Below are 27,132 nucleotides of genomic sequence, written 5' to 3'. Positions count from 1 at the left end.
AAAGACACTTTCTGACCTAATTATTTTGTAAAGTTGAGTTTTTAATAGTGATGGTGCTAAATCATATCCTCGGTCATTGATTAACTGATAAGTGACCATCAAGTTTTCTGGCATTGATGTTCTATGATTCAATGATTCAAAACCAGTTGCCTCCATCTTTAGAAAATATTAACTTCAAAATCCTGCCCCGCCTGCAGCTGCCCCCTTCTGCTCTTTCACTGCAGGTGGCCCGGGTTCAATCCCTGGTCGGGGAACTAATATTCCCCCAAACCGTGCAGCAAGGCGAAAAGTAAAAAGGAAAAAAAAAGAAAAGAAATGAGGATACTGCAGGGGTTGCCTGTGTACTGATAACTGAACTTGGAATGTTTTAGCAGGATATATTCTGAAAGATTTTAAATTGTGAATAATTCTGCAGTCTCTGGATCTCTAGGCTGCAGCTGCATTGAGGAATCATTAGTTGTATAACCACTGCAGAGATGAGACCAGCAAAATATAAAATTTGAGAGACCCTAAAACCAACTAGACTCATCCTTCTCGAGAGCAAAATACATCCTGGGGACTTGAGAAGCTCTGTCTGATGAATTCGGGATTCTTGGATATGGTATATGCTACTGCTTATTTTTTGTATCCTTTGTGAATCTCTGCAAGGCTTGTATTTTATGTGAGTCTGTTTGCTGATTTGGACATCTGTGTGCAATTTGTACAGTGTTTTACTTTTTGAAAATTAAATCTTTATAAAAGTCTCGTGGGGTAGGTAGCACATATCATTAGCCACGTTTTATAAAGGAACTTATGCTAAGGTGATGATAGTAGAGGTAGGAAATCTAGAGCAGTAGCAACTATTTATTTAGCTCTTAGTATATATCAGTGTGCTAGGCCCTTAATTGACTCATTTATTTTGCAGTTACCCAGCATGCAGAGGACTATTTACTTGAAACTAATAAAGCTTAAGCTTCATAATCCTCTTTCACAGGCACCATCTAAGACCTTAGAGATCTCCTAGAAATATGTTCATGTGGTCATGTGATTGGTAAAATTTGCCAAAGATTCTTTAACCATGATCAGCTAAGAACACAGTCTTTCCACTCCAACTTCCCCTTGGCATTCTTTCTTGTATTGGGCGGTGTGGAAAGAACCTGTAAGGAGGAAATTTAATTAGGGATTCTTTTACTTGGGATTTGTGGAATATGCTTACATGGTAGAATATAATTATGTGGCTTGAAGTTATGATTTACTTATAATTAATGCCAGTATTCCCAGTATAGAAATGACTTTCTGGAATAACCCTATCACCCACTGTGTTATGATAAGGAAACAGAATTTATACCATAGTATGCATGTGTCTTATGGTGCCCAGAATCTGAAATCTAGTGATAGTGGAGGAGAAACAAGGTAAAAAATGTACAGAATCAGAGGCTATGCTGTGGAAAAGTCTCACAAATTTACAGTGTGAAGTATAGTATGAAGGAAATATAAAAGAGCTTTTCCTGAATTTAAAATAATCTAAAATTAAAAAATACTCACCAATAACAGAATGTGACACTGAAACATCTCTAAGCTATTGATAATAAGAATTTTTAACCTAACATGTCAGAGAACCTTATTATTTCTATAAGAAATTTAAATTATAAAATTCTCATTTGAAGAGGCACTCAGAGATTGCAGCCAAAAAATATAAATAAATAAGTAAACAAATAAACACATGGATAAAAGTGTTACAGAAGTAATTCAGAGAATTAATTAATAAAAACAATATTTTCCTGGATGTTCTGATACTTTTGGTATAGGTCCAGTTTTTAATTTAATGATTTGTTATAATATCTTTACTTCTTCTAAATAGTAACTTTTGTATTTTTTATTTGTAATTTTGTATTATTTTTTTAAAGAGAATTGTACCAAACTTTATGTGCATCAGGCCCAGGACTTACTCATGCCTGCAAGGTCAATAATATTCTCCATAATTTACACATGAATAACTTATACATGCTGGGCCAAGACTAGAATGTTGTATAATATGCTTTTTCCTTTCCACTAGCTTCCTTTTGTCCAGATTAAATCAATTACAAGAGAGAGAAAAAAATTTGATACTATGCAGAAAACCATATCCATACGTGAAAGGTATAGAAAAGGATAGGTGATTTAGTTATTTATGCATTATTTCTACTGAGTGCCAAATTTGAAGCCTTTTTTTTAAATGGACAAATGCAGCTTCCCCAATGCAGGTCAATATGCAAAATATTCTCATTGTCATGCGTTCGTTAAAGTAAATACTCTGTTGTTTGGGACTCCTCTTGATAGACAATATTATTTTATGTATGATTTAGAGACTATATTTCAAATAAAAGTTCTGGAAATTCTTTTAATGCTGAAATTGTGAACATATGTTTGAGACTTTGTAAAACATTTAATTATGAAAAACATTTCTTTGAAATTTTAAATATACCCTATCTTTATTTTAATAGAGTATTACCATGTGGTGTTTTTATTTTAGAAATGTGGAGAATTTAAACAACTAATCTCTGAAGGATAATATTCTTTTTCAAAAGTGTAAAACTATTCTAACCTGGATGGTCAAGAAACAAAACTGAAAGCCTTTTCTGCAATAGAGAGTAATTTAAGACCTGTTTAAGAAAGAGAATGACCAATCCAGGTAGACAAGACTTGAGTTTATTTATACGATTCATAGCTCCCTTCTTGAAAGGACATTTACAAACTCGATTTCAAAAATAAAAGAACTTCTGAATGACAAATGTTCACGTTTTAATTTCAATATTACAGGTATGTTCTTTTGTGATAAATTATCAGTTGAAAATGTTCCAGTGAAATCTGCTATCAATTAACTTAACACTTCATATAAGAAATAATAAAACATTTATTTTCAAGTCTTACATATATTACTTAAAATAGATACAAAGTTCAGTGTGTAATTTTTAAATTTTACTGCTATTTCAAGCTACCTGAAAGAAAATGCCTTAGTGGAAAAAAATGTTTTGATTGTTTTTACTAAGTATGACTTTTAAAACAAGCACTGTTAGTAACAGTCCACCCAGATGTTATTTAGCAATTAGGTAGGTCAAATAATGCATGATATTATCTTGAAAGAAAAGAAATAATAGTTGTTGGGCAGGTGCAGGTAAAATAATATTTGGAGACTATTATAGTATGCAGCTTAGAATCAAATTCAAGAAATTGATTAAAAATATAACATTGAACAAATTCATAAATAATTGTTTAGTTTCCATCTTTTAATATTAACCTCACTGGTTGAAGCACACTGAAAACAATAAGGTAGTAAAAAAACTGTACATCTGATTGATTGCTTGATGGAGGCATCAATTTGTTAAAACAGCTTCTCATACATATTTTCCTGTCCAAAAATATAAACTTGCTTATTTTCCACATATACAAGTATCCTGTGAAATCCTGGTCTCTGAAAAGAAAAAGGTTGAGGTATAGCATTGAATAAAGCATTAAAATGCATGATGTTTTTGGCTGAAATTCAGCAAAATTACGATCAGTAGAGAAGAGTTGATTGGAGTGTGCTTCCAAAAGTCTTCCAGGTTTTGCCCTCTGAGAAATTTGTTGGCGACATCAAATAATTGAACTCTTCAACATCAATATATACAAAGGCATTTTATTATTCATCAAAGAAAGGGAATTAGAGTCATCAGAAATTGCAACTTTATTTTTTCATGATACATGTATTTATTGCCGTCATAGTTCTGCAGTTGTCATAAAATTAGAGTCAGATGGAATTCAGAGACACATGCAAGTTTTGGAAATGGACACACAGATAACAGTATAGAACTGTACATAAAATAATTACAATTTATTAAACACACTGTTTTAGCACATCCTGGATGGACGGGAATGAGCACCATGTCTTTTATGAATATATATTTTTCTCTTTTTTTTTTTTCTACAGCACCAAAGAAATCCAAATAGGAAAAGAAGAGATGAAAATTGGGAATCAAGAATAAGGCCTGTTTCCATCTTAGCCACACTATCTTATATTTTTATGATTTTCAAAGCTTTTGTCATGTGATTCTGCTCCCACAAGGGCATCGATATTTCCTAATTGGTACATATATACGTAACAAGTTATTTTCTACACCATTCTTATTCAAAACTTGCATGTGGCATAAAATGGGTTGGTGGCACCAAGGTATATTTTCTGTTGATTTCATATGTTCTTTGTCCTAATCTTAGCCAAGAAAACAAACAGGACCAACTTCAAATCCAAACTTCTGATTCAGATCACCAAAGTCATTGATCATTACATCAACGATAGGTACTTGGTCAATTTTCGGTGTATTGATTTCAATCACAGTCTTTTCATAGCCTTTTCTGGACTGTAAAGTTAAGCAGAAATAAAAAGTTATACAATCATTTTATATTTTTAAGATACGTTATTTTTTCTTCAGCTTCTGAGTGGACGTAAGAAGGTAAGAAAGAAGAGAGTAGAAAACAAATTTGCCATTATCTTTGTGGTAATTAACTCTTCTTGTTATCACTGATGTCACGTGTAGTTTTAAATTTTGAAAATTGACCGTATTTAATACTTAGCCATAATTACTCAAGATAATGCTCTAATATACTGCACAGTTGGAGAGAATCTTACTGAACTGAAAAATACATTTTAACATGAAAACTGATATTGGTACTGGGTCATACCCTTACATAAATAATATATCCTTACCAATATTATAATAATTCTTATATGTATATATACACACACATAAATATATATGTATATACACACACACATAGACAAATTTGCTAAGAAAAATGTGAACACAGTATAGGAATTATAATGCAAGAAGTCTAAAGTTGAAGCATTTCTATTGCTATGTATTAACTTTATGAATAATTATCAATACATTATATTGGGAAATCCTAAACGCTTTCTCCTTTTACATGCATTATGGTCTCTTCTTTGAGCTATGTGTAACCTACTCACTTTGTTTATTTGTAATTGTGACTTCTCTTCACTCGTCAGCTAAGACAACAAGCTTTTTAGGATGCTCTATTGGTCATTTGCTCTTATGAAATTACCCTATGTGTGAGAAAGACAGTTTCACAGGATAAAAATAACAAAATGAAAATAACTGTCTAAATTGTTGTAACATAGTACCAATAAGCATGCCTCTATAAGCAAAATACAGGGGTAAGAATTATCTATGGTATAAACAGTATAATGATGATTCCTTTATCTGTCATTTTAGAGTCATGAATTAAGGAGGCAAATGAAATAAGGCTCTTGATTTTTTCTTTTTTTTTTTCATTTCAGGAGTATCTAGCTGTAATAGTATTCAAATATCAGGAATAATTCCATAAAAATAACATATGATCCAAGACTACCTGCTGTTATGACTTTAAAAATGTGTCTATATGTATGTTTCAGAGTTTCTGTGTCTCTGTGTGTGTTTGTGTGTGAATATTAGTGGTCTCTAATATACTGTACTTTAATATGTCAGTGTTAAGCATCAAATCTTAATAACAATTGATATCCACTTCATGAGAGAAATCTGACTTAGGCCCAAAGTAGAATAGTTACAGGCTGCTTCTCACCTCTGTGAAAGAAGGCAAGCAGAGATTATACTCACCGCACAGCCATCATATAAGGCTTTGATGTAAGGGTTGTTGTCATGGGACATCTCCTCATCATTCGATCCCAGGAACCGAAGTGCTTTGTCATAGCTTCCTGATGACACATCGTACCAGGCTGCTGACTGATGACAGCTGTAGGTGAAATTTTGCCGCGCAGAAGCAGTCAGCAGTTTCAGGAATGTCATTTGCACCATATTAATGGAATTGCCTGCCACATCTAAATATGAAAGCTGGGAAGAAGAGAACAAAGAGACACATAAAGACCCTTTTCCTCTTTTCTGTTATAAAAGAATACAATCACTGTCAACAGTGAACTGTGATCCCAGAAGCATGTGGATGCATCAATAGACCCATTTTCACTTAATGAAAGAAAGTATGCATTGAGAGTCAGAAGACCCAGATACAGGACTTTATGAAATCAGGATGTATTCCCACCTTAGGTACTGTCAGCAATACTTATTTTGGAAAAAAATCACTTTACTTCTATATATACTTCAGTTTCCTAATCAGTCAGTCAGTATTACAAAAAATGCCTTTGTTTCCAAGAAATCTATCATTATATTTGTGTATCTTTTTAAATAATAGAGTGGTAACATAGTAAAAATGAAAACTGAGGAATCTCAGTGCAATGCAAAGGTTAACTATTTTTATGTTGTTTGATTTCACCTATTTTCCTAATGTATCTAGTTGACAAATTTTTCAACATGTTCCTGAATTTTTCATTTTGGCGGAGCAGTCTTTTTGGTCTTCTAATTTTCAGCACAGACCTGCTTGTTTGTCTGTTCTCAGATGATGTACTTATATTCATCATTGTATCACCAGCACCAAGCATATTGCCCAAGACACGCAAGTGAATATTTGTTGTCAGGAAATACTTATTTTGTATTTAGAGCAGGAAAACAGTCTTAATTGCAAATTATTAAGAACTCATTTGTCAAGCTCATAATTTGTTTTATTGGATATAAATAAAGCACCTGGGATCAGCTGAAACATAAACCTATATTCTTAAAAAAATTAAGAAATTCGCTCAGATTATAGATTCACTCAATATAAAGGCAGTTATCTGTGACTTTCCTCCTTTTTGTTGATTTTACTTAATTCTTACTGATTAACAGTTCAGATGATGAGGATCCTTGAGAGGTTGGAGAAAACAAACAAACAAACTGGGAAATCCACTCTAAGGAAAACAAAACAAAACAGCAAAAAATAAAACCACACACAGAGTTCTATCTGTGCGTGTATCTTTATCTCATACAAAGATACAAATGTAACATGGTTATTTAACACGTAACTGGAAGACTGAACTAGACAATTACGTCAAGTGGAGAACTTCACTAGTATGTGTAGGTTCTTATAGGATAATAACTGTGTAAATAGTCATCAGTGGAAAAGAATACCTTTTTTAAAGAACGTTAAACTATTGAATAACTATCTGAATAGCTGAAAAACGTTCATTTAAATACATTATAATTAACATTTTAAACACAAATATATTTTTAAACAGCTTTTAAATGCAAATTTAGTTTTGGCATCCAATTTTAAAATCTCTATAAAATGATTGATCACGAACTGGTAATTGTATGGAAATATTTAAGTAAACTTGTGCTACAATACATAAAAGGTCAGGTCAGTCAGTTAACTTTATTTCCAGATGTAACTATCGGAAAAAACATTTCACATTCCAAAAGGTCTTACTGAAATTGCAAACAAAGAATAAATTAGTTTTCAAGTATAGTGGAAATGAGATAGGGTCAGGCATACTAAATAGACATTATATTTTCTATACCTGATATTTCTAACATAATCCATTTTTATGATATCTATCTCAGGTACTTAGGGAAATGCAAACTTTATTTGATCTTAATATTTTAGTAAATTTAATATATTTCCATTTATTTTGATACAAAAATTTTAGACTTCTCTCTAAAATACCAAAGTGGTCTAAGAGGGAGGTGGGAGGAATTGGGAGATTGGAATTGACATATATACACTAATGATACTATGTATACAATAGATAACTATGAGAACCTACTGTATAGGACAGGGAACTCTACTCAATGCTCTGTGGTGACCTAAATGGGAAGGAAATCCAAAAAAGAGGGGATATATGTATACGTATAGCTGATTCACTTTGCTGTGCAGTAGAAACTGACACAACATTGTAAAGCAGCTATACTCCAATAAAAATTTAAAAAAAACAAAAAAACGGCAAAAAAAATACAAAGTGGTCTAAGATTTAGATAGAGCAAACTAGGGAATACATAGAATCCTGCTTTGTATAATTTAGACTTTCACAGTAAGGGTTTAGAGATTATATAATTTGAACTTGTATTATGTAAGAGGTTCAAAATAAACCACTTCATGCTGAGGTAATAACATACCAGTTTTCCTCTCTTAAATTCACTAAACCAGCTTCTTGGTTTCTCCTTTGGCCATGATGAAATTCTTACCTGTTGCAAAGGAACAGGAAAATTAGAAAGTAGATTAAAATTATGAACAGTATTGTTTATGTATATATCAGTAGTTTTCAGTAAGACTATGATGCTAAAGAGTTTTTAAAATGGTCTACCCTGGATTATACAAAATGAGATAAAGAGCAAAATTTGAGATAGAGCTTGTGAATTCCAATTTAGTGAAGACCGAGTCATTTTTTTTTCCTGTTTTCTTTAATTGCTCAAAAAGAAGAGGGTGGGAAATAACTTGGTAAAGGCATACTAAGGGTTGGCTGTAGGGGACATGGGTGGAACTCTTAGGTAACCCCTTGCAAAGGAAACCCTCACAATGCCAGCTGTGAGGTATCTGCCATCAAGGCAGATACCATGAGTATTTCACAGCCAAGGGAGGCATCCTGAAGCATCCAGCTAGTAACTCAGGGCGGGATGCTATGGAAAAGTCATTGGCAGGAAGCAAGCTCATTATTCCCTGCTGGGGAAAATGTTTAGAATCTTTTGTAGATCTGAATTTATTGTTTATTTATTGTTTTGCTTTACAAAGATCAGCAAAAATTAAGGTATATAAGCCTCACTAGGTATTAGCCTCACTAGGTATATGGCCCTCACTATAGGGAATTTGAGTAATCCTGTAAGGGGAGGCATTTCCATTTTCCCACATTTCTTTGTGGGTTAGAGGAGCTTTATTCCGCTTCCCCAAATGCAAAGTGTGGCTGGGAAACAGAAGTTGCTTTGTCTCCTGCCCCTACTACCCATCCTTCACTTACAAACTAAATGTCTCTCCTAAAGAGATTAGTCACACTTAAAGCTACTTGTTTCGTCTTAAGGAGTTTCCGTGCCTCTGCATGCCTACTCCACTTCCTAAGAAGAATGTGATTTACTAAAACAATACAAATAAAGTCAAAATTTCCCACCTATAAAATGTTTGGAGAATGTAATTACGCTAGTGAAAAATCTTTCCTTATATTAATAATTTGCCTGTAGCTTTAAAGATAGAGCTCACATGTATTAATAATGCTAGGTGAAAATCAAGGAATGTGTTTGAAGAGATTAAACATTTAAAACGTACAAAAGTGCAGAGAATACTCTTATTTTATGTGAAAGAATCATTCTTTATAAAATTGTGTATTTTGAGCATAATATACAGCTGTGAATTCTACCACGTGGTAATTGGAAAGAATGCTACACATGCACTAAAATCTGAGAATCAGCTGTGCTGTGTCATGGAAAGCCATAGAATTTTAGGGAGCAAACAGGTGCATAAAGAATACATCTGGGTAAAAAATAAGAAAAGAAGTATTTGTCAACTCTGTGTGTCACTTTGGTGTCTTATTCATATTTATGCAAATGAAATGCTCTTAATTACCCTGTAAGAAAAGCAGATAAATGAAAATATGACAGTATAATTTTCCTGTTTAGTTCAATATTGCAAAAACATGGCAGGAACTGTCAACAGTCACCACCAAAACAGATTGGTACTTACGCCCTCTGACTTTCTGTCTGGATAAATGCAAGTCTCACCACCAGACGTGAAATTACAGTAAACTTTGAAGGAATCTCCTGAGCAACCCTGGTTAGGATCAATCCAATATTCACCTGGAAGTAGGAAAAAATATGTCATATACAAATACATTTATACCAAAAACTGAATACATTATATACCAAATTTTATTAGAGAAATAAGGAAAAATGAATATTCATTCATCTTTTTCCACATGAATCACTTTTATGTTTTTGGTCATATTGAGGTACATGTTTGAATATTTAAAGAGCAACCCTTTGTCTTTGCCAAATGCTCCCATACGCTCTGCCTGGAACATCCTTTTTTTTTAATCTTAGCATGCCTATTACTTTTAGGTTTCGGCTTAAATACCACCTCCTCAAATATTAACATTCTCTTATCCATGTGTAATAAATTGCAAGTACATTGGGATGAGATATACCTGACTCTAAATACCATATGTATTATTTACTACTTAAGTAATCTGATTTTTTTCCTTGATTTATTTATCTGTACTGATGGAGGTGAGAGTATCACCTTAGCCTCAAGTATCATACTTTTGCATTACTTTACAGGAAAAACTTCATGCAGTAAGTGTACTCTCCCTTTGAGTGGCTTCCGAAGAAGAAAGTCTATTTTATATATTTAAATGCAGTTTGCTATTAATTCTATTATCTAAATGGTACAGAAAAAAATTTATCATGTGAATGACCATGATGATTAATTTGGTGTTAGGTGAGTAAAGATGGTAAGTAGTTGGGCTGACAAAAAGTTATCCCTTACGTAATAGACAATGGGGCTTTTATTAAACAAGAATTATTGGGAGATAGACTTGATATACATGTGATGATTACTTTGCTTTCCTCCTACCATTTTTCATGCTGCCACTTCATTTCAAATATTAATTTGAATTATGTCAATCCACTGATTGTGAACTTTGAACAACTTAAAAGCTCCAACTGCTTAGCTTAGTACTGGAACTCCTGAAAATCTAATGCCAGTTTGCTTTTTGAAATAAATTCTTTAACAAAAAAATTTACACTTTTTCTGATCACGCCACTAATAAGTTCACATCTGGAACAAACGGAAATTCACAGGAAAAATTTATAAAAGAGAATAAAAATCATCAAAGATTTTACCAACTGGAATAGCCACTCTTAATCTTTGATATTTCTTAGGGTTTTAAAGAATATATAATTTTGAATTATATGGTAAGCATTATTTTTATCTTGTCTTATTCAGTCAACATTGTTACTAAATATTCTTTCAAATAACATATACTTAATTATTAAGAGACCTTTATGGCTTCATGCCATTTCAGCTTGCAAAAGATTTCATAGGAACCCTCTAATTTTGGAGAGCAGAGGAAATCTGTATCTGTCATAGTTTGCTGTTATAAATACTTATGGTTTACCTGTCTCCATCATTACACAATGGTAGCCCGAGGGCATTATTCTTTCTATTTATCTGTGAATCTCTGCATGAATAACAGTGCCTGGCACCGATAAGTTAATTAATAAATATTTAATTGTAATTAATTAAAATTTAATTAATAACAGAATTAATAAAGTTAGTTAATATATGGAAATCACAGGGAACTATAGTCCATAGGGAGCTTTCCATCCCCAAAATTTACAGATTTTTTGTCTTGACTGCTCAGGTTCTAATTAATCACACGTTGCTTTATGTTGTCAGTACATGCTGTCATCTTTTACATTTGATTTTCAGTCACATACGTATGATTACATTAGCTAGATCAGAAGTTTGGGTCATTCTCCTTATAAATCACTGAATTAATATGAAACTAAATGTATCTTTTTCAAATAAATATATTATAAATTTGAATACATTTGATAGCAGTTTGTAAAGCACCCTTAATAATTACCTGTGTTTTCCTTTTAACAGGTTGTGCTTGATTAAGATAGGAGATTTTAAGACATTCTTTGTCATAAAAAATGTCTCTTCCTGAATTGCGTGAAACTTTTCTATCTATACTGAGTTATTTAGATCTCAGTTACAACTTTCATTATATGATCAATAGCGGGAAATAATGTAGTCCCACAAGTAAACAGAGTGGCAAAGTATTTCCACATAAAGTGGAAGATTTAAAATCAGATATAGATCGCCCCTTGTTAGTTTAGTATTGTGTGAGTTAGTCACTTAACTTAGGATACTTGGAACTGTTTCCTTCTCAGAATGGGTATGTAAAAGTTTTGTCAAATAATAGTTATAAAAAACTATCCTGATTATTATTACAAATAAATTGTTCACAGTTGTTCTGGTTATTCATGGAGCAGTGAAATAAATTTTTGCCTCAAACTATCCTAATTCTTAAATATTCTGCTCATCAAATCATTGCTAAACTGATAGGTCACATATGATTCAGTTATGCTATTTAATCATTAATACAAAGTAAGTTAGGATATAGGATATAAATATAGTAACATGCACATATGTGTACACACATCAAACCCATTCTGTGATGGTTATTACAAGGCAAATTACATTTGTGTTATCTAAAATCATCCAAAATGAACTTGTCATAATTTAATGAAACCTTGCTTAACAAGACAAAGATTTTCCAGAGCAGACCTTGTTTTACAGTGTAAATGACTTTTTCTGTCTACAAGATTGGAATTAATAATCGTTCACTCTCGTTTTATTTAGAGACTATATTAAACATTTAACTAGAATTAATGATCTGACAATGCACCTTGGTAACTTAGAGGCTCAGTACATTTGCTTGGTCATGTATTATTAACATACCATCTGGGAAGTCAGGATGGCTGAGTTGCAGATCTTTGCAAGTTCGGGCTGGGTTGGTCTGTGTACCCATTGGAAACTTCATATGCTCAATGTCTTGTTTCAAGGAATTGAGGGAACCAAATATTTCCTCCATTCCATCAGTGTAATCCAGAATATTATCACTTGCATCTGACTGCATGCTTTCTGTATGTCTTCTTGTTTTTTTGGGTGACAAGATTGGTAAAGGCTGTATGACTTCACCCGGTGGACCCTGTAAAAGAGATGGATGTGCATGTAACTGTTTCCTAAGGTAAAATATTCTGCAGATATTAGTTATTACTGTTTATGTTATTGTTATAAGAACTTATAGTTTGTTTAACTTTTCACTGTTTTCCCTATTTTCGATGTTTTATCTAATTCTAAAATATGTGTATTATGTACACATATCTCTTTATATATAAACTTTGTGAATTCTTTTAAAAAGAATCTAGTGGAGATATTGAGGTAGGCACAAAATTCAGATGATTTCTGGACCTTTTTATATACATGTAACATAACACAGATTTGTGTGTACATGTGTTATATCCATTACTTTCTTATTTATTAATTAGTCCTCATTTTCATGTCCTATCTCTTCAACTAGATTTTAATTTCTGAAGCTTAAAACAACAATTTAAAGTTCTTGTGCTATATAATGAGTTGTCTATTGTGCTTGAAAAAAATTCGTATCATGTTTAAAAATACATATTAGCTGGTTCCAAACATATATAACTTCATAAATAAACAAAATTAAAAGAAGTGCAATCAGATTTGAATTTACATATGTGTAAGAGTAGAACTACACCAAATAGTTAATCCGTATTGTTATGGATTGAACTGTGTCCCACAGAAATTCATACGTGGAAGTCCTAAGCCACAGTAACTCAGAGGAAGACCTTATTTAGAAATGAGGTGGCTGTAGATATAATTAATAGAGTGAAATGAGGGCATAAGGGTGGATCCTCTTCCAATACAACAGGTATCCTTCTAAAATAAAAAAATCCGGGCACAGAGATACACATAGACAGAAGACCATGTGAGGAGACACAAGGAGAAGAGAGCCATCTACAAGCCAAGGAGAGAGGTCTCAAACAGACGTTTACCCCACACCCCTCAGAAGAAACCAATGCAGCTGACAATTTGATCTAAAACTTCTGGCTTCTAGAACTATTAGATAATACATTTCTATTATTTGAGCCATGTAGTGTGTGGTACTTTGTTATTGACATCCTAGCAAACTAATACACATATAACTTGGAAACAAGTTCAAGAAGGAAGCCTCAAATTTTTTCACATGGATCTAACAGGCTTGTGTGACGCCTGGAAAATGTCAGTGCTAAAAAGCGGTAGCTATTACCATTGCTTTTATTATTATTATCATTACATGCAGTAGGAAAAAAATGTCAAGCATCTGAACTTTTGTTTTTATTCCTAGTCAGGTATTAATGTATCTTTGTGACATACAACCAGTTGCTTTCATGAAAATGTGACATGAAAAATATGATTTTCTTGAAAAACTAATAAAAGCAAGATTATTATAATAGTTAAGGTATCTTTACATTCAAAGAGTGAAGCCAATTAAAAGACAAGTGTTGGCATGTAGACCTGAGTACTTAATTAAGGTAGTTGCTATTTCCTAGAAAATCAGTACTTTGACAGAATATGCTTTTTCATCCTTCTTATAAATTCAGAGAAATCACCGGCAGTCTCAGGATGCTAACTGTCAGAATATCACGCTTTTTACCATGTACTTACCGGAGGCCCAGGAGGCCCTGGAAGACCACTGTCACCCTTCTGGCCAGCAGGTCCCTGTTAGAAAGAATAAGGAACAACATAAATAGAGAACAAGGCATTTGAGTAGGTGTCACTGAAAAATTTATATGCCAAAGAGAAAGGTGCTTACAGTAGAGCCTTTGGTACCCTTTGGACCTTGAGGACCCTGGAAAATGCAAAGGCAAAAGTACACATAAAAATCTGGAGAATGTGTGTCTCTTTGGTATATTTATACGTTTACTTTATAAAATTCTTTTGTTTTGTACTTACTGGTAAGCCTGGAGGACCAGGTGGACCTATGGGACCAGCAGGGCCTGAAATACCCTACAGAGAGAATCATCCAAATTAAAGAGTTTTTCTCAGCGATTCCATTTTCATATGTTGCATAACGACACACATTGCAAAATTTAGACAATGCAAAAATACATAAGAATGGCCTAAAATTTTCCATTGTGAATCTAAGAAATAACTTTTGCTGTATTTTTGTCCATTTTGCTGCAATGTCTCCCTCTCTACACATATGTCTTTACATTCCTGCAGCCTTCAAAAAATGATTTGTATGTTTTGGGGATTCAATAAATGTTTGTGCAATTAAATACTGAACTATAATTTTTATGGTTTCTAACTTAAGTCATATTTTTTTATTTACTGGAAGGTTAAATAAATTTCTTTTTGAAAACACCATTGACTTAAGGAGATTAAGATGCTCTAAATTACTTCCTAGGTCATGTTTAAAGGAATGTCTGCAGGTGTGTGAGTGTATGATTGGAAAGGAGTAGGAAAATAATTTATATCTTTACTCACTCCATCCCCTTTTGCTCCTGGAGAGCCTTGAGTTCCAGGGAGTCCTCTGTCACCCTTTTCACCTTGTTCTCCTGGAGGACCAATCAGGCCAATTAAACCAGGATGTCCCTTTGAAAGGCAAAGAAATTTTAACAATATATAAATTACAAACATATATTATAGTCATAAAATAATTGCACATTAAATTTATGAAACATAAGAGTAAAAAATTAGATAAAAACTTTAACCCTTTCTGAATGAAATATAGGATTAAGAACCTCTTTTCCCTCACCTAACAGGATCATTTACTGATTACATTAAGTGAGACCTTTATTAAGGGTTGGGAATATTATTGGAAAAATTTTTTCTAAAAATATCCCCTTCAGTGTTACATTTACGTAAAGGGAATTCCTTCAACTAAAAGACTAATAATGACTACATATAATATTGCTGAAACAAACAACTGAAAATTCATTATTTTAAAAAGCATCTTATTTTATATGAAATGATTTCTATCCACAAATTTTGCAGCATCTAAGAAACATTTAAAGATTTAAAAGTAGTTTTAAAAATATTAATGCCATTCTAAAAATGTTTATTTTCTTTAATTATTTGATGCAATAGAGCATACATATCTTTCAAATCACCATCTGAAAGATAGTCTAGTTTAAATTTTTTATTTTCATGTTTAAAAACATAAAAAAATGACCATTTTGTTATTCTATCTGTTTATTTTCTGAATACTTATTTTAGTATAACCATATGCTTTCTCCATATGTTCCTACAAAGGAACATTGAGAAATATAACACTGAATTCTGGTACATTTTTCACTATTACTTTTATATTTTCTCTTTTCTAAATTCATCTTGGAAGCTAAGGACTGATAACTTTTTCCTTGGTTAGGATGACAAAGGTATTCCTTGAAATTTCCTTTTGACTCATATTATTCTGCAACATTATTGTCTCTGCTATTAAGAAATCAACATTGTAATAACACATTCTTTTACTCTCACCTTCTCACCCTTGGAGCCAGGGTCACCTTTGAGACCAGGTAAGCCAGGAGGTCCCTAAATAATAAACATACATAGAGTAGTTACAAATTAGAGAATCATATTACTATCCACTGGGCAAGTTGGTTTTGATAATATGATAGGGTTCAAAATAACTAATAATGACCACTGTTTATTTTTCAGGATTCTAAATAATTTTATGTGTTTAAAACTCCACAGTTTGATAGTTAACCATAATAATAAAACACAATATTGATAAGTTTGATTAAATAAATATGAAGTTAGAAATAGGGCATGATTTATATGGTTTTTCAGTTGAAAGAAAAGATGAATTTTTAATTACACTAATTTTAGAAGAAGAGGTTTCCAAGTTATACATACGTTTAATCGAATATTTCTCTGTTAAACTCACATTCAAAGGTTACAATATTTCGAGTCAAATTTAAAGAAAAAACCTCAATAAACTTTTGACAGTCAACTGACCATTGTTAATCATTTTTCCTAAATAAACTCCCAAGATACTATTTTTAGCTGTAATTTCTGAATTGAATCTCTTAACTAAATGATTTGTAAATGTAAAGATAAGATAATTTACTTTTCTGACATTATCGGACCTGTATTTTAATTATTTAACCCTTTTTATAATCCAAGGATAAGGCAGTTATCCATTTAGGCTAAATTACATTTTAATGAAAATTATGGCATGATTTTAGCAACTAACTCTTAGTCTTGGTCCCTACTCATGAAAATATTCATAATGATGACTTTTAAACAGACTTTTAAATATAAAAACTAGTGTACTCCAAATTGAAGGCAACACAAAATAAGATCCTTATTCTGAAATTACAACAAGTTGCTATGGAGGCAACAGATTCTGTCAGAAAAAATGTAACTGACAGATGGTTTGTAAGATTGTGACTGATGAAACCAGGGCCCAGATAATACCACCACACATGAGTCACTACTGCCTACAACAAGTACCGCATCAAGAAACAAAGACAAGATATGAGTTTTCTCTATGAGTTTGAATTATATAGACTGAATTGAACTATTTGAATTATAATTTTAATAATGATTTTAACATGGCAGTTAGTAATCAAATTGTTTTAATTTTTACCAAGCTATATGATTAGTCTTTACTATCGTATGTTCCGCAAGGCTACCACAAGTAATTTTTTCCCCTCTACCTAGACACTTTTGAGTCTTCAGTGTGAAAGAGCACATTGAGTCTCAGTCCATCATTGTTGTGAATTTAATATATTAAAAGCCATGGATCTAATCCAAGAAGCATGATGTAATTTAAAAAGTATGGGTTCAGAATACAATAGACTTGGGGTAGAAGCCAGCTTCTCTTATCAGCAACTTAAATTAGCTAACCAAAGAGAACTTCAGTTCTCTCATCTGTAAATCAAGGATTATAATTCCTGTCTCAAGGGGCTACTGTGAGATTGCGTAGATGAGCGTTTTCAATTCCTTAGTTTATCAAGTCTACTCCTCAAACTGAAGTCCTTAATATCAGAGGAAGGTAAGAATAATGTTAGTATAAGTTAGTCCTGTGTATCAATAGTATTTTGAACAGTTATCAGAAATATTTATATTTGTTTTAATTCATGAATGAATTTGAAATTCTATAAGTATTGATATAAAAGTGAACAATTTCCCTACATCATTCTATTGACAATAGATAAATTATTTTTGTAGAAATTATGTGCAATTTAAATGTAAATGTGCCTAATAATATTCTAGTAAGAAGAAAATTATTAATCCTCAGATGTAAGTTTATATCAATTCAGTTTAGATTCTCTTTTGTATAACTATAAACAATAATGTCACTTTGTTAAATCTCTTGTAGACAAAAAGGAGACTACAAAGAAATTACCAAATTTACTTTCAGTAATATTCTAAGGCTAGGTTTTAACACTGGACTTTCATCTCATTTGCTAACACTATATCAGAGTGGATGATCTCAAAGTGTGATCCTCAGACCAGCAGCCTTAGCATGATTTGTGAACATATTAGCAAAGCAAATTCATAGACATCATCCAGACTAACTGAATCTGAAATTCTGGAGTTAGAGACCAGAAATCTGTTTCACAGGTTTGTTACTCATTAAGGTCTGAGAAACATGGCTCTGTGGCATTAAGTCCCAAATCTGTTAAATCCATATGAAAATCAGAACAGCATAAAGGATGTCATTTATTTTAAAATAAAAACATTACCTATTTAGTATTACTAGTTTAATAATTTTAAAATTAAGTAAGTATATTTTGCATCTACTTTTTTCTCATCTCATCAGAAAGGTTTGGTGAATTATTGGTTAGGAAAATAATGTTGTCTGATAGCACAATTTTAAAGGAATAATATGAGAAATAGAAATAATAAAATAATTCCTTGAGGTCATGTGACCATCAGGATAGATGCCAAACGTTCTATATGTTAGAACAAGGGGGCATAAAAAAGCATGAAAAAAATAGTTCTAATAAATATGTAATTGCATGAAAGAACCATATACCTGTACCAGTAGCAGAAACCATTTAAAAATATTGGTTAAAACTGACATATGTCACTTAAAAGTAAATACATTCTTTAGATTGAAAACACAAAACTATTAAAGAGGCCAGATTTTTTTTCTTTCTTTACTTCTTATTTTACATTCAAACCCTTTCTGGTATGCGATACACTTTACAGAAATTTTGCTGTTAAGTGGGAGAACTAATAGGAATGTCGTTTGCCGGGCATCAATATTCCAAACACTGCTTCATTCAGCATCTCAGGTCTACCACTCATTAGTTGGGTAATCTTGGGTCTCTTCCTTTTTATCTCAGAGCTTTATTTATAAAGGTGTTCTAATAATAACTGTGTCAGAGAATCGTGATAATGAAAGAAAAACCAGGCTTACAAAAATACTGCATATAGTGGAATGTAATGTAAATGTGAATTATTGTTATTTGTTTCTGATATGCCACAGATAGTTATCAATCAGCTTTCTCATCACATTCTAATAGTAAAAGCTAAAATGGCAAAAAAGAAGAAATACTGCGGATTCTAATTTCTCGGGGGTAATGGGAAACATACTAGACATTTTTTGTGTTTGTAATGCATGTAAAATCATTTCTATAAATATTATTCAGGAAGGAGTTAAAGGAAAAGAGTGTTAGTTCCTCTAAGCTAATAATCTCGTAAAATTGTGAACTATATCTAAGGAGGCATTAGCCAAGTGAAATCAGTTTATTATCATTTTCATCAGTTAGAAATAGAAATTGGTAAAGCTATGATGTTGATAGCAGTTATAAATAACCCTCTGAACCTGGACCATATCAAAAATATCAACTCTGCATATAAAAATATTATTTTAGGTATACATATTTTCTATTTCCTCTTAGGATTTTGTAAATTGAAAAACCCTAGGGAAATACATAATTCATAAGTAATAAAGTGAAAAGGAAAACAGGGATGATACATTCTTAAGTGTCTAGAATACACAATCAAATATGTTCCCCTGCTGTATTATGCTGTACAGAATATTTGCTTGGAAATGCATCTCAAAATTCTAATGCATTGAAGTTTAAAGAAAATGCAGATCCTACTGTTTATTTAGAATGTAGTATTGTAAAATAACGTTTAATTTGGTGAAAGACAAATGCTTTGTAGTTTAAACTTGCTTAATCATTATGGAATGCTACACATCTCAAACCTTTTTACAGATAAGTTAAATGTAGCATTTAAAAAATCAAAATATAATTCAGAAACCCATCCTACCATTTATTCACGCACTTATGGTTTAACAAATAATGTTATCAGATATTTTACTTATCAGCATGTGAAAAGAATTAATGTATGATAATAGTAAGGTAAAATTGTCTGAAGATAAATAATGAACAATTTTTCAGCTACACTGGAACAAATAGGTTCTTAAAATGTAAGATTATGAAACAAAAGAAAGCAAAAGCTTAAAACTAAAATAGATGCTAATTGTGCCTTCAAAAAATAAAATAAAAATTATTTAAAATGATTAAATCATGCTTATTTTGACTATGCAGCAGAGGAGAGAATGTAGCAACCATTACTGTTCTCTTTAAAACACTCAATTTTATTCCCATCTGATTTTTGCTCTTTCCTAAAAAAAAACACCCCAGCAGTTCAACTTTAAAACTCCTCAAATAAAATTCTTTATACAATCTCATCATTGTCCTTTTCTTTTAGATTTCACACGTACTGTTTTATTCTCAGATCCATATGATGATTCTGAATATTTATCTGTATATAAAATTCATGCATATGTAGAAGTTTAATTTTTGCCATGAGAAATATCTAAATTTTGAAGTAAAAAGTAAATATTGTACCATATCTAAACTCTAGCAGAGCTGATCATATAGAGTGGTCAGACACCAAATATCATCTTAAGAGTTTTAATCAGTGTTTGTTTCACTCTAGCCCAAAGAATTTCTAATCCAAAGGTTAATATAAGGTTGTTAAACTGTTACTTATATAGAAAATGGTCTAAGTTGTTTCTTTTGTTTGTTTGTTTTGTTTTTTAGAAATAGCTCATCTAATTAACATAAGAACCCCATGGGGTAAAATATATTAATATCCCCATTTAATTCATTTTAACTTCATAATATCCCATAAGATCGATGCTATTCAAATTCTCATTTTACAGATGAGAGACCTAAGGCTTAAAAAAAATTGAATAACTTACTTAAAACTTATTCAGCAAGTAGGTAGTAGTGCTCATTTTTGAAACCAGGGCTCTTGGGTTGAGAGGTGATGACCTTAACCAGTAATCACAATATGCTACTTCTCACTCTAATACAAAATTGCCTACTAAAATAAGTACCAGTATTTCTTCGCTGAGCTGAAAAGTTCATTAAATTGCCATAAAATGCATCCTGAAGATGATTTCTCCACCAATCCTCATCTCCTGTAGACCAAGTAGCATTTTCATTAAAATTAGACAGCACAATCAAACTATTTGATGGTATGAAAAAGCTACAATAGATTTGCATTCTAAGTACTCTCTGATAAAACAAGCAGCCAGAGAAAGAAATGGCACCCATGTTGCTCGATTCTGGTGCTTTTCATTTCACTGCGGAAAAGGATGTGAGTTGTTTATTTAGCTCCTTGCTCTGTAAACCCACATTTACCTAAGATTCAGAAATATAAACTTTTGCAAGCCAGAATCAGGTGGTATGTCTGATGGTTTTATTTTTAATATTAGCTGAAGGAAGTCTCCAGCTTGATGCTTTTTATTTCATCTGGAGAAAGGTCAGAATACTTATTGGAAAAATCTGAAATAACAAGAAAAAAAATCTTTGGCAAATTTTAGGGTGATATTAAGGTGAAGTATTTCTTTTTTCCTAGGCTATGACTTTGTACAGTTAGGAATTTAACATATCTAAGAAGAATATTCCCTAAATAGTGATGCAGACATGGAACTGATGATCCTACTTTGGTCAAGTCCCTGTTCCTATGTCAACGGGGTAATGTGCAGATTTGACAATCTCCTCAAAATTTGATAATTTTTATCCATTTATTAAAATAAGTGATCTTTAGTTTTTCAGTGCAAGTTAAAAAAATAATCTCTGTAACACTTATGAAATATCTGGAATGTTAGAGGAAATTTTTGTGACATTTTTCCTAAAAGAAATGGCCAAGTTCTTCTGAATGATTAAGATTGCAAATCCTAGTTTCGATGGCTTTCTGAGCACATACATACCTCTGAGGTAGTTGATATACTCATGAAAAGAGGCAGTTTTGTAAAATTTAAATTTCTGTATGGACAAACCTAACTATTTAAACAGATATATATTACACTTGAATAGTGCTATATGTATTGCTTCCTCTTTTAATTAATCCCTTTACATATTACTATTTTGGACAATGAAGTTCAAATATCTCCACCATGAAATAGAATCTATAACCTAGTAAGCAATCATTTTAAAGGCAAGACTTGGAGTCTCACTTTCTGCCCAAATTTTGTAGCAAGAATAGCCTTGGCTCCTATAATAAACTCTATCTATGAACCATATGCTGGTCAACTAAATGCTTTATTGCATTGCTCAAGTGTGTTGTTTGTATACACAGTTTATGAGAGTAACCGAGCTTTGGTGTTGTAACAATTATACCTCTCTTCACTCACGGGGGTAAATGCTTTATCTTTCAGCCCATATGACTCATGAAGAGAACAATTTATTTGGTGAAAGAATCACTGTATGCCTGTGCCAATGTTATTCTTTTAAATGAAGTGCCAGGAAACTAAGTGTAATTGCATGCATTTGGGGGAACTGTCCACATTTGGAAAAGAACTGTGTGGGCCAATAGTGGCATTTTATTCAGAATGGAAGTTTTTTTTTTCATCCATTGGACATAAGAAAGGAAAGGTCTTCTGATCAAGGGCATATTTTCCAAATAACTTATCAGTTAGGATTACTTTTCTCTTTTTAGGTCTGAGTAATACGCTTCCTTGAATACTGTACAGAATATAAACCAATTTATAAGACAAAATTTCAGGAATTCTAGCTTACAAATAATTTCATTTCTGGAATTCTAAACAACAGAAAAAGGTGCTACTCACCATAGGACCAGGTGGCCCATCTTGGCCTGCAGCTCCAGGGAGACCTTGTTCTCCCTGAGGAAGAAGAAACACGATTGATTTTTTTAATTAACAAAAGAAGACATATTTTTTTCTTTATTTTAATTTTGGTAATACGAAAAAGAAAGAAAGCAAACATCACCTATGAATTCCATCACGTGGAGGACATCTACAAATATTGTAAACAATTTTTGAGTCTTTTTACTTTCTGTGTATGTGTCTACATGCACATACATACACACACACGGATGGACGGATGCGTGTATAAAAATTATACATCTTTGAGATCTCAGGGTTTAGTTTTCTATTCTACCTTTAGAAGTTAGAATTTCACCATGAACTTATTAAATAAATGACATACTTAAATATTCTAAGAGTCTCTGACTTTATTACATAATAATTACTGCACACAATTTATAAAATAATGCTGACATAAATATTTTCATTCATATTTTTCTTAGAAATAAGACATTATTTTCAAAATGACATCTTTCAGCACAGATGCTCACCACAGGGCCAGGGATGCCCCGAAGACCCTCTGGACCAGGCTTTCCGGCAGGTCCCTGAGGACCAACTGGGCCAGTTTTTCCTGGCGGACCTTCAGCTCCTGCTTCTCCCTGTTAGAAAATAAAATATGTGAATGCATTAATAATGAAAAAAGACATTTTATTATTTTATTAAAAGTACTGAAATAGGTGTTGTCCAGCGTACACATGAGTTTTTCAAACCTAATACCTGTAATGTATATTTTACCTTAGCACCTTTTTCACCTTGTCTTCCCTCTGCACCTGCAGCTCCAGGAGGACCCTATAAACATAAAATTGCCTTTAAAATATATATAACAAAAAAAAGTAATGCAACTGAAGACTTATTTACAAATACCCCAGTTTAATTTGTAACACAGTGTAAAACATTGTGAATTTCTATAGCAATTTAGTTTAAAACACTGAGAAAACTCAGTGTTTATGCACAAATTTATGTACAAATTTTAGTTAGAATATTAAAAACAAATGAAGCACAGATTGAGTAGAATACAGATAATCACATCATATCAATGTAAAGAAACAATAAAGATAAAAATTTTAAAGAAATGCTGATGACTTAGTCACCCTTAGTGTGTTAAATACTCAGATATCATTTATTTTGTTGTATAATTAGGAAGTAATTGAAGGTTTCAGATTTCACTTCCATCATTATATGTGTTTTTAAGATTGGCTCCTTTCTTAATCTTAGAAGATCCATACATTATACATTTTCATAAGATCATGTTCAAACTTGAAAAGTACAAAATTTAAAATCTTGTTGGTCAACAGATATTGTATTTTCATTCTCTGGAACTATGTAATTCACATAATTAAGTGGCATAAAAAATAGTATGACTTTTTAAAACCTAGTATTAGAGAAAAAGCAGGAAAAAAATCTTCACACTCCATATGTCATTCAAAAACTTCAGAAGATATTCTGGTATTTGCATAACTTTTGTATATCTGCAAGGATTGCTATGGAGAAATGTTAATTATTATATATAAATTATATATAATTTATATATATTTAAAGCTTTTCATAATACTCTTTGTATATATATATATATATATTTTTTCCCCTATCTTTGTGAGGTATCTGTCTCCCTATTTCTCTTTAGTTTTAGCTAAATAAATAATGATTAATTTAGCTAAATAAATAATTTATCTAAATAAATAATGATTAATTTAGCTAAATAAATAATTAATAAATAATTAATCAATTATTAGTATTTTTGAACTTCAGTTCCTTCATCCATAAAATGTTATTAATAAGAATTCTCTTGCTATAGAATTGTTGTTAAATTTAAATGATGTAACACATGAAAAAATATTTTGTGAACTTCCAGTAGAACAGTATCAAATACACGAATGGAATCTGAAGCTTAAGAGACTAAAGCCAGGATTCAGACTTCCTGGATTCAAATCCTGGCTCTGCCATCAACAAGCTTTGTGATCTTTGGCAAGTTACACACCCTGTGAGTGATTCAGTTTACTTCTCTGCAAAATGTGGATTATAACAGTAGCTATCTCCCAGCATCATCATGAGAATTCAATGAGTTGGTAAATGTAAATGGTGTATAAAAGTACCTGAGACATAAAGAACACTACAAATGTTAGTTATTTTATTATTGTTACTAAAATTATTAGATATTGTTATTCTATATAAATTATATTATTTTACCAACACTTTTTACCATGTTGGCAACCTAAGAGTCAGGTCAAACAAAATTGACTTTCAAAATACATTTATAGACACCATGTCAACAACTTACTTTTTTCCATACATGCTGTTTATAACACCTGAAAAATATGAACTCCATGTATGAAACTACTTGTTTTAACTAGAAAATTGAAAGTCAGCTAAACGATCCCGTAATATATAGTCAGATCTTGAAATCTGACATTCAAATTTCCTTCTTACATTCTCTTAGTCATTTGTGAAATACAAAACTTGACATTTCTAATCTTTGTAATAAACATATAGAAAGGAATCATTTACATTACATAACATATAATATTCAAGGTATCAAAGAAAACAACTATTTTTCAAGCTAGAAATATGCTATAATTCCCACTGTGTCTAAATTTTGTTCCTACTCATTATACTAGGTCATTGATATTTTCACTTATGGTGTCTCAAATCAACACAAGCAGGGCACTTGGTTTGATAGTCCAATACAATAAGAGTGCTTTTGGCCCCTTACTGTGGTGGGCTACACAATATATATACTCACAATAAATTCATTCTAAGACATAAAAAATTATAATTGTATTATAAAATATTAATTTCATTCCACTACTTAACTGATTTTTATTATTACTTAACAAACATTAAGATTCCATCTGAATCTTAACTGTGCTGAAAATGTTTACACAAGTTCAGACATAAGTATAGAAAGTTTAAAAAAGAAACTTAATGATCTCTAGGAAATTGTATTTCATTTTTCCCCAGACTCTCTTGTTTTCCGTTTGTTTACTTCGATTTTTGTTATGAATTGTGCTCAAAATCATCAACTGAGATTGAGGTTGGAATTTGGGGAGAGTAGCAGAAGCAGTGTTAATTGGTGAAAATAAGGTGAGGCAGGATGACTTTCTCTCTTTCAGATGCTATATTAATATTCTAATGGTAGATACATGTTAGTCTTTCATATGGTCTTTTAAATCCACAGTTAAAATGGGTATCAGGCACTTCATCAAACTCAGTTCTGTGAACTCATTTATCTCTGAGAGAGTCAATGAATATATCATTAGTAATTATTTTCTCAATATCATCACTATAACTTCATATATTATTAGGCATTCATTGTGCCTCGACCCAAAGATAAGAAGCGCATAAATCCTGTAAGCAGTCTCTTGAGGCAGCAACAATTTGTTCACAATAATATAGGCATTAAAACTTAAGTGTATCTTTTGAATTTCACACTATTTATGCAAGAGGATTTCTGTAGAGAAGCATAACCTTCAAATATTTCTTAGTGTTAGAGAGTTCAGTCATTTTGGTGTGCAGATGGTAACTATACTTATTGTGGTGATTATTTTGTAAAGTATAAAAAATACATTTTTGGTGTGATGGTTAAAGTATTCAAATTGGGTAAAACAGCCATAATGACTATAATTTGGGGAACAGAAATTATGAGATTCAACTGAATAATGGGCTTTTCTTTATTCTATGAAGATTTTTCCTTAAACTAATGACATAAAGGTATGGGGTATTAACTTCAAGATTGCAATTACACATATGAACTTTATAGTACAGAAGATTTATAAATATCTAGCTTCAGGAAAAGCAAGTCATCAATTGTCTAAAATGTAACAAAAGTATTGCTTTTACTGTAATGGAGAAAAGAAAATCTGAGTTTGAAAAGCCTAGAGAATTAAACACAAGTAAACTATAACATGGCCACAAAATTGTGATTCAATAAAATGTTTCTTCATCCCCAAAGGATTTCTTTCCTCTTTGAATGAATGCCTGATGTTTATCATGTTGGAAATCCACATTAAATGGTTTTACTCTGTTCTTTATCTCATTTTTCCCATTTTCATTTATTCCTTATATTTTTTACAGATGGCACAGATTTTTTTAAGAAAAACTAGGATGAAAACAGATAACACACTTTTTTTTAAGAGAATAGGAAGTTCCCTTTAAAAAAAACTAAGCAATACCTATGGACAAATTCTTGTTTTGGTTATTTCTTTCTCATATATCTGCATAAGCAGATAGGCAAGGACTTAATATAGTGAATTATTTCCTGTACTATCATGAAGTAATGAGTGTTCTGATTGGAAAATGCCTTGTAAAACATGAAAATAAAATAAGCCTTGGTTAATTTTCCACCAGTAATCACCGTTACATGAGATTTTCCTTGCTATGAGAAATATACTTTATATAAAATACATAGTATAATCCTCTCTCCACTATTCACATTTTATAATATTATTCTACAATTTACTCATTCTTCCATACATGTTGCAAATAGTTAAGTCTTCCTTATATGCCAGAAATGTGCTGTGCATGGAGAATACAAAAAAAACACACAAAAAAGTGAAACCCTAAGGAGTTCACAAAGTTTAGTTATGAAGACAGACAACAAAATTAACAAATAC

At 31.7% G+C, this 27,132-nt stretch overlaps 1 protein-coding gene across 2 annotated transcripts in view; it reads right to left on the bottom strand.

Moving 5' to 3' along the window:
• Window positions 1–2,913: 2,913 nt before the first annotated feature.
• COL11A1 (collagen type XI alpha 1 chain) overlaps window positions 2,914–27,132 on the bottom strand; it is a 198,906-nt gene continuing 174,687 nt past the window's right edge. Inside the window, exons 55-67 of one of the 2 annotated variants that reach the window (XM_007113603.4) lie at window positions 23,258–23,311; window positions 23,014–23,121; window positions 22,487–22,540; window positions 15,916–15,969; window positions 14,923–15,030; window positions 14,389–14,442; window positions 14,249–14,284; window positions 14,101–14,154; window positions 12,328–12,577; window positions 9,544–9,656; window positions 7,992–8,060; window positions 5,607–5,840; window positions 2,914–4,352 (exon numbers count right to left, since the gene is read on the bottom strand). In XM_007113603.4, the coding sequence (XP_007113665.1) occupies window positions 4,206–4,352; window positions 5,607–5,840; window positions 7,992–8,060; window positions 9,544–9,656; window positions 12,328–12,577; window positions 14,101–14,154; window positions 14,249–14,284; window positions 14,389–14,442; window positions 14,923–15,030; window positions 15,916–15,969; window positions 22,487–22,540; window positions 23,014–23,121; window positions 23,258–23,311 (1,335 nt within the window). In that variant the 3' untranslated portion in view covers window positions 2,914–4,205. The remainder of the gene's footprint in view (window positions 4,353–5,606; window positions 5,841–7,991; window positions 8,061–9,543; window positions 9,657–12,327; window positions 12,578–14,100; window positions 14,155–14,248; window positions 14,285–14,388; window positions 14,443–14,922; window positions 15,031–15,915; window positions 15,970–22,486; window positions 22,541–23,013; window positions 23,122–23,257; window positions 23,312–27,132) is intronic. The other variant, XM_007113602.4, reaches the window with a different exon arrangement.

Source organism: Physeter macrocephalus, chromosome 4, assembly GCF_002837175.3.
Source record: "Physeter macrocephalus isolate SW-GA chromosome 4, ASM283717v5, whole genome shotgun sequence".
Classification (NCBI taxonomy): Eukaryota; Metazoa; Chordata; class Mammalia; order Artiodactyla; family Physeteridae; genus Physeter; species Physeter macrocephalus.
This window is presented reverse-complemented; position numbering and strand designations above follow the sequence as displayed.